The following is a 13,932-nucleotide window of genomic DNA, read 5'->3' on the forward strand; positions in this document are numbered from 1 at the left end:
TAGTACATATCCCCGTTGATCTGCATGTACTTATCTCAGGGGAAATTCGCTTATACTCAAGAGTAAAATTTGATTTTATCGTGTAAGAAAGCTAAAAAGTTTTTTCTGTATTCCGTGCTGACAACAAAAACAGTCATTAACCACCGTTAATACTGCGACAACTAACCGTACGTAATTTACCTGCAGGCAAAGTCTCGTCTTATATATGTGGCTTTTTACTTATTATGAGACCCTCCGTAATTTTTCCAACTCTTACGTTGGTGTGTCAGGGAACTCACCAAGTGTCAGAAAACACAACCCTCTCTCTTTTCCTCCATACCCAAATCTCTAAAAATGGGGCTTTAACGGATCTGATATAGACTGATCCAGATTTGAAAATAGTCTGACGTCAGTGACGAGGAGCTCCGCCTATATGGCCAACTCTCCACCAATCAGGGGAATGAGAGGTTGCTGTGGCATGGTAACAGCATGGTAACATGATGCTCGTAACTCGGCCCCCTCCTTTGCAGGGGGGCGTGGTCAGCTGCAGCGCATGGACAGGGGTGGAGGAGAGCAAAATAGAGCGAAATGAGGCATGGCTAAAATGTATGATCTGTTTGGTATTTTGAAAAAAAAAACGTATAAATATACCTTATATAGGTATGGCCCTACAATATATTATTCAAATATAGCATGATAGGTCTCCTTAAAGGTCAAAACTTTAACCTTATTGACATGTCAGTGATAGCTATTATGTTGTATCTCAAATGTTTGTGGCACTGCCTAACGAGCAAGAACAGACAATAAAACATGTTCACTTTTGGTGCTAAGCAGAAATTAGATGTCTTTTTAGAAAGGCCAGACCAGTCGATCATGATCACTGTGGATAACATCTTATAATCACCTCAGCAGTAGTAATAATATGGATACAATCATGTGTCCAAGTCTACAGTTTGGTTTTGTTGATATATGAATTTGTCTGTGCACATGGCTGTTGCTTGCAAGGTTTACTAAGCGCAAACAATGGGCTACATTCAGTGAGCGTGTGTTTTCATTGCTACACACAGGATAATGAATCATCAAATAATTAGATCTCCCTCAGATTAGAGCCCAGTGAAGAATGAAAGGGATAGAAAGAGGTTGTGTTTCTTTAGCCCTGCAAGACACCACATATTTACACCCCCTGCTGAGCCACTACTGTAAACATATGTGTTTCCATTGAATCCTTCTGACATGTGTTTTCTCATGAACAAAGCATCCAAGCATTTCATTAAAGGAATTACAGATTGTGATGCAATGTTAGCTTTGAATCCAAATAGCTAGATTACATTTACATAATTAGTAAATACTGAAGCGAAGCAGATCAGCGCTTCGGGTTACAGCACAATCTGAAATGTTGCCATCAGCAAACCCAAGCCTTCGGAGCCTTTATCGGTCTATATTGAAATACTGTGTGAATTAATTAGGAACTCAAACGCCCCGGAGAAATGTTTATTTTAATCAGTCGTACAATGGACACGATTACGTCAGATTTCTCTAAAAATATGGATTATATGAGAAGACACTGCTTGTTCTTTCTTTTCCACCATGTTAGATAGTAAGGTCTATACATTTAAAAACAAACAAAGTTTAGGACTTTTGTCGAAATGTTCAGGGTTAAAGACACAATCAAGTATATATTTCCACTGTATAAAAAGGGAAGGGGGTGATAACACACCTTCAAGTCAACTAACTCTAAGAGAACCATTGATCATTTGTATCTCTCCTTGCAGCTTTAACCAGCTTTGATGTGGTGATTCAGTATGGCCTGGCTACCCCTGAGGGCTTGGCAGTGGACTGGATAGCAGGAAACATTTACTGGGTGGAAAGCAACCTGGATCAGATTGAGGTGGCCAAGTTGGACGGCACCATGAGGACCACGCTGCTGGCCGGGGAGGTGGAGCACCCTCGAGCCATCGCCCTGGATCCCCGGGACGGGTATAATTACTGTACCTTCTGCCAATATCAAATAATGCACATATACAACACAAGCTAATAGTAATTACTTTTGGTAGCTGGGAGCTGTTTAGCGGTCATACCCAGGATTTAATTGAAAAGTTGTGCTATATACAGATCTGATTCCTGAACATACTGTATGTTAATGATTCAATAACTGCATGTACATGTTGCGGCATGCATGACATTTGCAGGATCCTGTTCTGGACAGACTGGGATGCCAGCTTGCCCAGGATTGAGGCTGCATCCATGAGTGGAGAAGGGAGGAAGACCATCCATAAGGAAACTGGCAATGGAGGCTGGCCAAATGGGCTCACTGTAGATTATCTAGAGCGCCGCATCTTCTGGATTGATGCCAGGTCATTAAAAAAAGCCCAGACATGAAAACAAGCACATTCAGTAAACACCTTTACTTGCACATGCTGTATCTTTCAGTCACACACAGGCATTAATTGCAATTTGTGCTATACACAGGTCTGATGCCATTTATTCAGCCAAGTATGATGGTTCCGGGCTGATCGAGGTTCTGAGGGGACATGAGTATCTGTCACATCCCTTCGCCGTCACTATGTATGGAGGGGAGGTTTACTGGACAGACTGGAGGACCAACACACTGGCAAAGGCAAACAAGTGGACAGGAGGCAACGTCACTGTGGTCCAGAGAACCAACACACAACCTTTTGACCTTCAGGTCTACCATCCATCCAGACAGCCGCAGGGTGAGAAACACACACATAAGCCTGCACATACTGTAGAGATACAGCTTGAAATAAAGGTAATATCATATATTATATCAGAAGAAACAACTGATATATAACTACCAAATTCCTAATGAGAGTTACAACTCAATATTGTACTTGCTGATTTATGAGATGTTCTAAGTATAGTGAGTTGTTTTTTTTAATAATATAATAATACATTTTTTATTTATTTTTTATTTTAATATAACAGTATCGTAGGAAAATAAGAGAAACACAAAAACGTACCAAAAAAAATGTGTTGACAGTTAACGGAAAGAAACAAAACAAAAACAACACCAAAACATCACATGTACAAGGAAAACATCTCTGATTAAGTCCTACTGGAGTCGGAGGGGAAAGCGGTGCATGATAAAAATAAAATAATAAGAATAATAAGAACAGACATCACAAATATTTACCAATGCAGTACCAGTACACATTCCGCTTCATATAGTCCCATTTTTCTTAATTTATACAAGTTCTTTAACTGAAAAATACTTATACAATTCTAGATCATTCTGTTGAGAATTCCACAGTTTTACCCCAACCACCGAAATACACATTTGCTTTAAAGTAGTCGTTGCAACTTCTCCCCAGCTCCTAACCCATGTGCGGCTAAAGATGGAAAGGATCCCTGCTCTCATCTATGTCTCATCAACTACAACCAGACATTCTCGTGTGCCTGCCCTCACCTCATGAAGCTGGGCCCTGACAGACGCACTTGCTATGGTAAGTGTGAACACGCATACAAAAATGCAGTTACTGTAGAAAACATACTCTTTGATTCCCCTTTGAGTTAGCAGATAATTTACCCCTCTGCTTGTCTTGGCAAGTTGAATGCCACAGTGTTATCCCTGTCCTTGCAGAATTGTTTATTTGTGTGTGTGTGTGTGTGTGTGTGTGTGTGTGTGTGTGTGTGTGTGTGTGTAAGAAAACATTTAACAAGACTTTTTTTCACTTTGAGGTGCTATTTGCTGTGACAGCTTTGAGTGCATTGAAGTGTCTGTCCATGAAAAGTGAGAGCGTGTTCAGTCTGTGTTCGAGTTTAGTATTCAGGGCAGCACTTTCTATTATCTTCAGGGGTAATGGAACGGAGAGCCCCATTCTGTCTGATTCAGGCATCAGCCACAACCCTCCACATCCACCAGCTAGTCTGGCCTGGCCGATACAGCGTAACACTGTCATTACTCCCCCCCCTCTCTCTGTGTCTTTCCCTTCCTCCCTGTCTATCATGTAAGCTGCACACAGTTAAGTGATGATAGGACTGTTGAGACCAATGCAATTGTAGCGTCTCTGCACTGATTGAATTCACTCCCGCTGTCATGGCTGTGCTATTGAGTTAGCCAGCAAGACAGACACAATCATTAGAGTCAAAGATGCAATTGGATTAACTGTTTGTTCAAGGGGCAGGAATAATGTGCAGGAGCAGCGATCCATGCTGCAACCAACTATCCCTACAACTCGAGCATTAGCGTGCACTCATGCATTTTACTTTGAACTTAAAGCTGCATTTAACTCCTGATTACCCCCATTGAATACTGAAGATTTGGTCAGTTACTGAAGGATGCATGTCAACATGTTCCCTCCTTACAGAGTCTCGTCAGTTCCTGCTGTACGCTCGCCAGATTGAGATCAGAGGGGTGGATATCGACAACCCCTACTACAACTACATCATCTCCTTCACTGTGCCTGATATTGACAATGTGACAGTGGTGGACTATGATGCTCTGGAGCATCGTATTTACTGGTCAGATGTTCGCACCCAGACCATCAAGAGAGCTTTCATCAACGGCACCGGAGTTGAGACCGTAATCTCTGCTGGTACGGAGGAGGCAACACAAAGTCATTTACACCTGGCTCCATATACCTGGTTCTCTTAAACAATAAAGCCTGGACTTTTATATATTTATCTATTTGTTATTTTAATATTAGATCTAGCAATTAAGCATCATTTTGGCAGTTTTTTTTTATTTATTCAGATGTAGCAAATATACATTTCCCAGATTAATTTGGAAAATAATACATATATTTTATTTAAATATATTTTATTTTTGTTGCTGTTGTGCTCTTGTAGCTAAGTTTTCAAAGAGACAATCGACACTGTTGTTGAACCCTTCTAAACCCTTCTTTCTTTAGAATTAGCTCAGCAAGTGTAAAGTGTCTACTGTGCAGACAAAGACTTAAGAGGGTGTATTTTTAGCATGATATCCATTCGTGTAACAATCACATGTATATTTAACAGCCTTTTACACAGCTAATGATTTTCAACCAGTTCCCTGGAAAGATACAAATAAATAGCTGAAGAGTTGGCGTTAATGAGATAGCGACTGTGGCTACAGATGATAATATTGTAATCAATTAGAGGATCAAATCAGTGTTGGCACATTATAAATGAGAAGCCAGTCTTGACAGGTGTTTGATTAATGGCTGTGTGTGTTATTTCATTTTTTTTAGATCTGCCCAACGTTCACGGCCTGGCAGTGGACTGGGTTTCCAGAAACCTGTTCTGGACCAGTTATGATGCCAATAAGAAACAGATTAATGTTGCCAGACTGGACGGCTCCTTCAAAAATGCTGTCATCCAGGGCCTGGACAAACCTCACTGTCTTGTGCTGCATCCAATACTGGGGTTGGTCATCTACACACTGTCCCACACCCACACACACACACACACACACACACACTTATGCTGTCACACTGAGTCCAAATGAAGCTTTCAGAAATTGTTCTCAGACACCCTCTTGATTTTACCTTTAACCTTCACCACATACACACAGAAGTGTGTGTGCACACAGTCACACACACTAAGCATGTCTGGCTGTCAGGCTCCACTCTGTTTGCAGTCAGCAGTGACAGGCAGAGTAGTTTTGTGTAGATGTTCGCTGACCTCTGACTGTTTCTTCACTCAGGAAGTGGTTCCAATTTTCTCCCCTCATGTCATCTTTCTCCTCTGTCGCTTTCTTTCTCCATCTAGCTCCATTTCTATTTTTAAAAACATAGCTTCTGCACTCAGAAAGACTTTCTGTGAATTATTTACTGCTGGTGACTCTGTCGCTTTCTGTCTCTATTTCTGTTCCAGTGTTTATCTTGAATTCGGTCCGCCTCCTGCCTTGTTTAGCAAATGTCCATTTTCCCCTCCTGCTCCCCCCTTCAAACCTCGTCCCCCTCCACTCCCCACACATAACCTGGCCTCGGCCCCTCCTCTTACCGGCAGAGCAGAGGCAGACCATCTGTATTTATATATTTAGTTGTGCCCCGCAGGAATATGTGTGCTTCTGAGCATTTGAGCTGGATGAAGAAAGGATATTTTCTTAAGAAATGTCTCTGCCTTCTTGTGTTTTTTTGTGTACTCCTTCCTCTCGTTCAAAGACTTAGCCTACTTAAGCGGAGGAATGTTTCCGATCTGAGCATTGTTGGCACGGGGGAAAATGAGAAGCAGATGCTGGATCCATATGCTGGGGCTGCGTCCTCCTTTTCTGCACACAAACACACGGCCTAGAATACGTCCAGGAGAGGGTGGGGGCGAAGAGTCAGGGAGGGACAAACTCAAACTTGAATGTGTGTGTGTGCAAATAAACATGAGAATCTGGGTGTTTAAATGCTGCAGAACCTTTATTTAAAGGCATCTTAGCAAACAAATGAAGGGTGTGGTGGATGTGGTGGGATTTAACAGGAAGTGGGTGATGAGGCAGAGGACAGATACTATTTAAACATAGATTACACACAGTCTAAACACAGTGACACACAATTGTGTGTGTGTGTGTGTGTGTGTGTGTGTGTGTGTGTGTGTGTGTGTGTGTGTGTGTGTGTGTGTGTGTGTGTGTGTGTGTTCGTTCACTGAGGACTTTGCCCAGTTTGAAAAGTACCAAAGTTAAGACAAAAGAAAGGTTCTCATTCGAATGTGCGGGGCAGTGATAAAGAAGATAAGTCAGATGTGATTTTTTTTTGAGCTGCTGAATCGATTGCTGTAAAAAATATTTTTAGTTGGCTTTTCTTGATTTGAGCCAGCTAAATTGCTTTTCTTGATTTGAGCCCAGCTAAATTGCAGCTTTACAAAATGTCACTATCTGTTGAACTTCATTTGGACTTAAGTTGAAAACAACACATCTTTTTTTTAAATCATTCATGAGAAAGTCACAAATGGTTTGTTTGTGATTTTAAGACCAGATGCTCCACAGTACAGTTTTGGTTTTATAAAAAACATTGTGTAAGATCCAACATACAACCTTAAAACTGAAAACCATAGCCACATGTTCAAAACTAAAATAAATAATTTATAAAAAACATCACATTATGGTAGGAATATAAGAATCTAACTTGCTGTAATTCATTCCAATAAAAAGGTGGAAAGTTGCTGAATCCGGTCCTGCCAAGTGTCAGCGTGTACATATGGAATATCTAAGATCAAGACATGTGGAATGTGGACTGTAAAAATATATTTACTTTATATTTTTAAATGGGAGAAAGAGGTGAAGTGGATATGCTTCAGTGCGACAGGAAGTTCATGTCAACATATTGATTCCCTTAAATATGTTTTCAATAACAAAACACTTGACCTTGTGCCATACACTGAGCACTGTGGATTGTATTGTGTGGCTTGTCAGTGTCATTATGTGGTCTTTTGATAATGTTTAGTGAATGAGCTAAAGTATGATATGCTGAAAATAAATCTTTAAAAAAAGCTCTCTATGGCCTCTTTCAGGAAACTATACTGGACAGATGGGGACAACATCAGCATAGCCAACACAGACGGCAGCAACCACAGCCTCCTCTTCACTAGCCAGAAAGGCCCTGTCGGTGAGGGCCATGATCAACCTCTTTGTGGGACTGCATGACAGACAGTGCGCCCTAGTGACGGGGCAAGCCATTACACATCAGCTCTGTCTTTGTTTTTCAGGCCTCTCTATTGACTTTGACACTGAGCAGCTGTACTGGATCAGCTCAGGAAACAGCACCATCAACCGCTGCAAACTGGACGGCTCTGGCCTGGAAATACTTGAGGGGGTGAAGGGCAAGCTGACCAAGGCTACTGCTCTTGCCATCATGGGTAAGCTTCCAGAACATACTAATTGTAGCCATAGATACTGTAATAGCTTAGCAGTGACACAAGATAACAAGACTGTGTTGCAAGTGTATTTGTGTGCCTTTTTAAAATATGGCTTCCCAAAGTTAGGTGTGCTTCTCAGGAAGAGTGTTGAGCATCCTGTTTTCTGTTGCATCCTTTAGGAGACAAGTTGTGGTGGGCCGACCAAGGAACTGACCAGATAGGAACCTGCGACAAGAAGGACGGCGGAACCTGGAAAATCCTGAGGAACAGCACATCTCCCATGATGCACATGAAAATCTACAATGAAACTGTGCAGAAAGGTACAGGGAAAGAACTGCAACTCTTTTCTGAACCTTTCCATACATCTTTTTGTTAAAGAGTGAGAAAACTGTTTTTAAATCCAGGGTAAAAAGCATCTCATTGAAGTGTTGTTCTGCTTTTTGCATGTGGCCTGTTTATCTATGCCAAAGCACATCATGTCTCTAACTCCTCTTTGATTTGTTTTGTGTTTTTGTTCACATGCTTGTGTGTTCCCAGGCAGCAATCTCTGCAGTAATAACAATGGAGACTGTTCCCAGCTGTGTCTCCCCACCTCCCCGACCACCAGAGCCTGCATGTGCACTGCAGGATACAGCCTGCGCACAGGGCAACAGTCTTGTGAGGGTACGTCACATTCATACACATGAATTTTTTCTTCTTTCACCCAAATTTGGAAGTGATAGATGTCTGATGCAACTTCAAAACAATGAATTGTATTTGTCTGCTGTAGGTGTTGGCTCTTTCCTGCTGTACTCTGTGCATGAAGGCATACGTGGTATTCCTTTGGACCCGTCTGACAAGTCTGACGCCCTGGTACCGGTGTCGGGCACATCGCTTGCTGTGGGCATAGATTTCCATGCTGGTAAGACTTTTTTACAACATGTGTTTTTTTACTCAAACGCTTAATACAAATGAATTACCCCAGTATTAAAGCTGCTCCATGTATAACATCAACATAGACAAATATCAAGACACAATACATGAAAAACAAACATTTAATGTAGCAGCACAATCACTGAGAGAAAACATGCTCAAAGACCCTTTAGCGTGCATTTGATCTGGGATTTAGCTTTACTGTGAGAATTGACTGATGCACAAAGGAGTGCTTCGGTCTGACTTTATTGAGTATAGGATACGTTATGTAATGTTTGACCTGTTTCCACAGACAATGACACTATCTACTGGGTGGACATGGGCCTGAGCACCATTAGCAGAGCCAAGAGAGACCAGACCTGGAGAGAGGATGTGGTCACCAACGGCATCGGCAGGGTGGAGGGCATCGCTGTGGACTGGATAGCAGGTGAGGGACATTTATTTTGCTGTCCATCATCCTTGCTTTTATGTTACCACCCAGCAGGAAGGGAGATTAATTTAACTGAGAAAACAAGAAAAGACAAAAAAAATAGAGAAACACCTGAACTGTAAAAAAACTATTTTTATTCTAAGGTCAATAACAGTAACTTCTGAAGTGTCAGAAAGGAGTTCAAATAAGGTCAAATAATCATTGTTTCTCCTCCATCCTCTACAGGAAACATCTACTGGACGGACCAAGGCTTTGATGTGATAGAGGTGGCCAGACTGAATGGCTCTTTTCGCTATGTGGTGATCTCCCAGGGCCTGGACAAGCCTCGTGCCATCACTGTCCACCCTGCAAAAGGGTGAGAGGAAACAACACTCCAATTAGCACTGTAGCTGTCTGTAGCTTCTGCTTCTCTAATCTCTCTCATTATTGATTACTGAGGAAGCTGTGCTTTGCTGTGTTTGTGTGTGTGTCTAGCTACCTGTTCTGGACAGAGTGGGGCCAGTACCCTCGTATTGAGCGGTCTCGTCTGGATGGCACGCAGAGGGCTGTTCTGGTCAACTCCAGTATCAGCTGGCCCAACGGCATCTCCGTTGACTATGAGGTGCAGTTTAACAGACCCATTCTTGCTTTAATATCACTATGTTACAGTGCAGACTAAGGCTGTCCCCGCCGAAAAAAATTCTAGTTGGCTTACACACAATTGTATCCTTTAATTAATCAGTTGTTTTAATCAAAAGATCAACATGAAACACAGTAAATATAATTTTTAAAAAACGTAATATTGAGAATGCAGCCCTAGTGCAGACAGCGGGCCCTGCATCCCAACATCACTGTAACCGTTATCATCCTTGTGCATGTAGGAGAGTCTGCTGTACTGGTGTGATGCCAGGACGGACAAGATTGAACGCATTAACCTGGAGACGGGAGAGAACAGGGAAGTTGTGCTGGGCAACAACAACATGGACATGTTTTCTGTGTCTGTGTTTGAAAACTACATATACTGGAGTGACAGGTCAGATATTACACCCTCATTTGTATGTTATTTAGGAGGAATATTAGTCTTTAGTTTTAACATTTAAAAAAATGTTAAGCTTAATTTCTGCTACTTTTTTGAACCAGGACACATGCTAATGGCTCCATAAAGAGGGGCAACAAGGACAACGCCACAGACTCTGTGTCTCTGAGGACTGGTATTGGAGTACAGCTCAAAGACATCAAAGTGTTCAACAGGGCCAGGCAGCAGGGTAAGCACTGATTTGAAAACATTGTCTGCTTTACAAGTGAAGAAATTAAAAATTATAATATATTAAATATTTTAATTAACTACCTCACTTCAATGTAATTTAAAATGTTTTCTATGAATGATTTTCAAGTTTGAGAAATGTAATTGTAGTTGATGATTATTTAAAAGATTTAATGTCTGTTTACAGGAACAAACGTGTGCAAAGATAAAAATGGCGGGTGCCAGCAGCTTTGCCTTTTCCGTGGCAACGGACAGCGGACCTGTGCCTGCGCTCATGGCATGCTGGCTGAAGATGGCTGCAGCTGCCGGGACTATGACGGCTACCTGCTTTACTCAGAGCGCACCATACTGAAGAGTGTCCACCTATCGGATGAAAACAACCTAAATGCACCCATTAAACCGTTTGAGGACCCGGAGCACATGAAGAATGTCATAGCACTTACGTTTGATTACAGAGGAGGTGGAGGAAAAGGAGCTAACCGTATATTCTTCAGTGACATCCACTTTGGCAACATCCAGCAGATCAGTGATGATGGATCTGACCGCAAGACTGTGGTAGAAAGTGAGTATTCACACATCTAACATCTGTGTAAACCTTTTTTTTTATCTTTTAAAAATAAACCTCCACTTAACTTTTATCCCATTTTATCTATATTTGAATCGCCCTCCCAAAGTTGACATTGTCCTGTCCTTTGGTTATACATTTCTTGTTGAATGTCAAAGAACCTTAGTTGTACACATCAGACCCCCCACTGAGAAAATCTTGTGGAAAAGAAAACGGCTGGAGCCCAAAATAACCCCAGTGATCTAAACACAACCAGGAAGCTTTTCTTCTGAAGTTGTAGCCAAACTAGAAAACAAAATGAAAGCTTTGGGAACAAAGTGGAGCATAAACACTGTACAGATAGACCTTCATTCACCTTATCTCAGAAAAAAACACCCATGTGCGCAGTTAATGTTTTACTGAAGTGTCTTTACTTTAAACCGTTTTACAAGGAATGCGTGATTCAGGATTGTTTGTGCCAGTGTCCCTGTAGAGCGGCCCCTCCCAGGGCTACCGGTTAGATTTCCTTGTAGTGTTATTTGGTATTGCTATTTTGCCATTCAAGTATACTTTCCTCTGAGAGTATGATTGTGTGCATTCTTTTCATTTAGTTTTTTTTTTTAAAAAGCAACTCAGTTTGTAATTACTGTTTACAGTTATTCCCGGTTGTGAGGACTTTCCCAGTGTTTGTGTGTTAGCTGTTTTGTCAGGCAGCAGCCATAGTCACAGAAACATTGGCCCTTTGTCCTCCCCTCTTGAACAGCCTCAGTAGGTCTTTTCTGAATTTTTGGGACATCAGTACATACAGGATGGGGTTCATCACTGTAGAGGAGGTAGCCATGAGGCGGGCAAATACAGTGAAGGGGCCATTACGTGGGGAGGCACCAGTGGCCCCTGAGCTTTTATCCGCCAATAAGGCCAGCGTCAGGCCGTATGACGGCAGCCAGCACAGGGTGAAGGCCAGCACCAGCATGGCAGACGTCTGAGTCACTTTGCTCTGGTAGCGCTCTACTTGAGGGGCCCTTCCTGCATGCCGCCTCCCCCACAGAAACATGAATATGCTGCTGTAAGCCACCACGATGGTTACCAGTGGAAGCAAGAAGGCCACGAGGAAGTGAAACAATCCATAGATCAGCTGGTCTTTGCGGGTCTGGAAAGCAAAGCAAGCGAGGCCATCAGGTGTTCGACGTGGGGTCCCCACAGAGCGAAATACCAGCTGGGGGGTGGCCAGGCAGCACGCCAGCACCCAGAGGAGCGCAACTGCTATAGACACCCTGCATGGGGAGAGGAGGCTGAAGGCTCTGGCAGGCCGCACCACAGTCAGATAGCGAGACACAGCCAGCAGGGCCAGCGTGAAGGCGCTGGCTGAGGAGCAGGCAGAGCCAAGGAAGCCCGTCAGACGACACATAAAGTCTCCAAACGGCCATTGCTGCATGGCTACAGCAGCAGTGTGGAAGGGAAGCATGGAGAGCAGGAGCAGGTCTGCTGCGCTCAGAGCCAGCAGGAGGGCGTCAGTTCCGGTTCCTGTCATGGAGCTTTGAGGGGACCGTGCTCCCATCCCACTTCTCCGCCTTCCACACAAGATCACTATCACCAATGTGTGACCGCTAACTCCCAGCAGCAGAATAAGTACATCTAATATCGGGACCAGGACCCGCTCCACATTCCCCAGTGAGGTGTCACTGCTGTTCCCGAGCAGATCCTCTGAGCCCGTAGAGTTCATCCTGTCTTCAGTTATGGAGACGTCTTTCAGTCATACTGCCACTGTTGTCCTTTGGTTGGGTCGAATATTATCAAGCAGGTCATAAAACTACAGATAATACGTGTGGGAATGATGAATCATGCGATGAGCCAATAACAGTTTACTTAGAAATAACAGCGTATTGATTTCCCAACGACTTCTTCAAACGTTCATGGTAAAATTAACCAATACAAGTACTGAAGGTGGATGTAATATATATATATAAATACATACATACACACAAACTACATTGATTTATGTCCCTAACGTTATGAAAATGAAACTCCTTTTAAAATACATTCAGCAAATGTCAATTTTCGTAGTAGAGTTAAAGCTGCTTCCATTGTGCTGTGTGTGAACCAGGCTACTCCAGTCCTCGCAATCAGCTCCACCTATGATTGGCCGGGGGCGGTAAAGTGAGTGAAATAAACTCAGACCCCTCCATTAAAGTCAAGAAACTCCTGATTTCTTAGCTGTTCCTCTCTTGTTACGAGCGTCCAAGTGTTGAGAGCTTGCCGGCGTCAGTTCTGTGATTTCCTGTCACCTCAGAGCAGTCGGCTACTCCACATGACATCTCAATTAGGCCTGGGCTCAGCTATCCACAATCAGCCGCAATCCTGCCTCCATGGAGCAGATCTCCTGAGAAAGACAACTCTAGCGTAGAAGCAAACATGAGGCGAATAGCGACAGTCAGGCAGGATGAAGCAGAGTAGGCAGCAGGTGAACTATGGACTGATTATCAGAGCAGGCCAGAGATAGGCTGGCATGGCCCTCTGGGGGAGGGCCTAATGGGGCCAGACATAGTTTCCCAGGGTCCACTGTTTTTGTTCATTTTCTGAAAGAATCTATACATTTTCTCCAAGTGTGCCTTCACACACATGTATAAGGAACACACACATGTATGGTACATAAACAGGGTGACAGTGATTTAGTGTTTGCCTTCAGAAATCTGGGTAATTATTGACTGCAGGTCAGCAAACACTGAAGTGCTATCACACCTACCGCAGATAACTGCAATAAAGAACTATCAGTGTCAGTTTAACCAGCTGAGCTCAAGAGCTGTAAATTCAGCTCATCTGTTTTATCGTCAACAACAAGCGAACATGTACAGGGACCCAGATAGGCTTGGGTCAACAATGTGGAGATAAACAGAGCTCAAAAGCAAGAATTTGAGTAGAGAGTGCTGTCGGCTAGAGATTTACAATTCATTAACAGCACCAAGGAAAGAGGAAATAAGGGCGAATGGATTTCATGTTGCTCCTCATCGATTTGAGGGGAATTGATTTATGACCATTAGAAGT

General features: G+C 42.9%; 1 protein-coding gene across 1 annotated transcript in view; it reads left to right on the top strand.

Annotated features, from left to right (window-relative positions):
- LOC104963003 (low-density lipoprotein receptor-related protein 1) overlaps positions 1–13,932 on the top strand; it is a gene marked incomplete at its 3' end in the record, with an annotated part of 90,260 nt that overhangs the window by 58,556 nt on the left and 17,772 nt on the right. Inside the window, exons 25-41 of the mRNA XM_010791549.1 lie at positions 1,752–1,956; positions 2,169–2,333; positions 2,449–2,693; positions 3,312–3,443; positions 4,308–4,535; positions 5,169–5,343; positions 7,417–7,511; positions 7,612–7,761; positions 7,941–8,081; positions 8,299–8,424; positions 8,531–8,662; positions 8,966–9,100; positions 9,329–9,458; positions 9,578–9,704; positions 9,964–10,115; positions 10,223–10,347; positions 10,534–10,908. Coding sequence (XP_010789851.1) covers positions 1,752–1,956; positions 2,169–2,333; positions 2,449–2,693; positions 3,312–3,443; positions 4,308–4,535; positions 5,169–5,343; positions 7,417–7,511; positions 7,612–7,761; positions 7,941–8,081; positions 8,299–8,424; positions 8,531–8,662; positions 8,966–9,100; positions 9,329–9,458; positions 9,578–9,704; positions 9,964–10,115; positions 10,223–10,347; positions 10,534–10,908 — 2,838 coding nt within the window. The remainder of the gene's footprint in view (positions 1–1,751; positions 1,957–2,168; positions 2,334–2,448; positions 2,694–3,311; positions 3,444–4,307; positions 4,536–5,168; positions 5,344–7,416; positions 7,512–7,611; positions 7,762–7,940; positions 8,082–8,298; positions 8,425–8,530; positions 8,663–8,965; positions 9,101–9,328; positions 9,459–9,577; positions 9,705–9,963; positions 10,116–10,222; positions 10,348–10,533; positions 10,909–13,932) is intronic.

Source organism: Notothenia coriiceps, unplaced genomic scaffold, assembly GCF_000735185.1.
Source record: "Notothenia coriiceps isolate Sejong01 unplaced genomic scaffold, NC01 NC01_scaffold00035485, whole genome shotgun sequence".
Classification (NCBI taxonomy): Eukaryota; Metazoa; Chordata; class Actinopteri; order Perciformes; family Nototheniidae; genus Notothenia; species Notothenia coriiceps.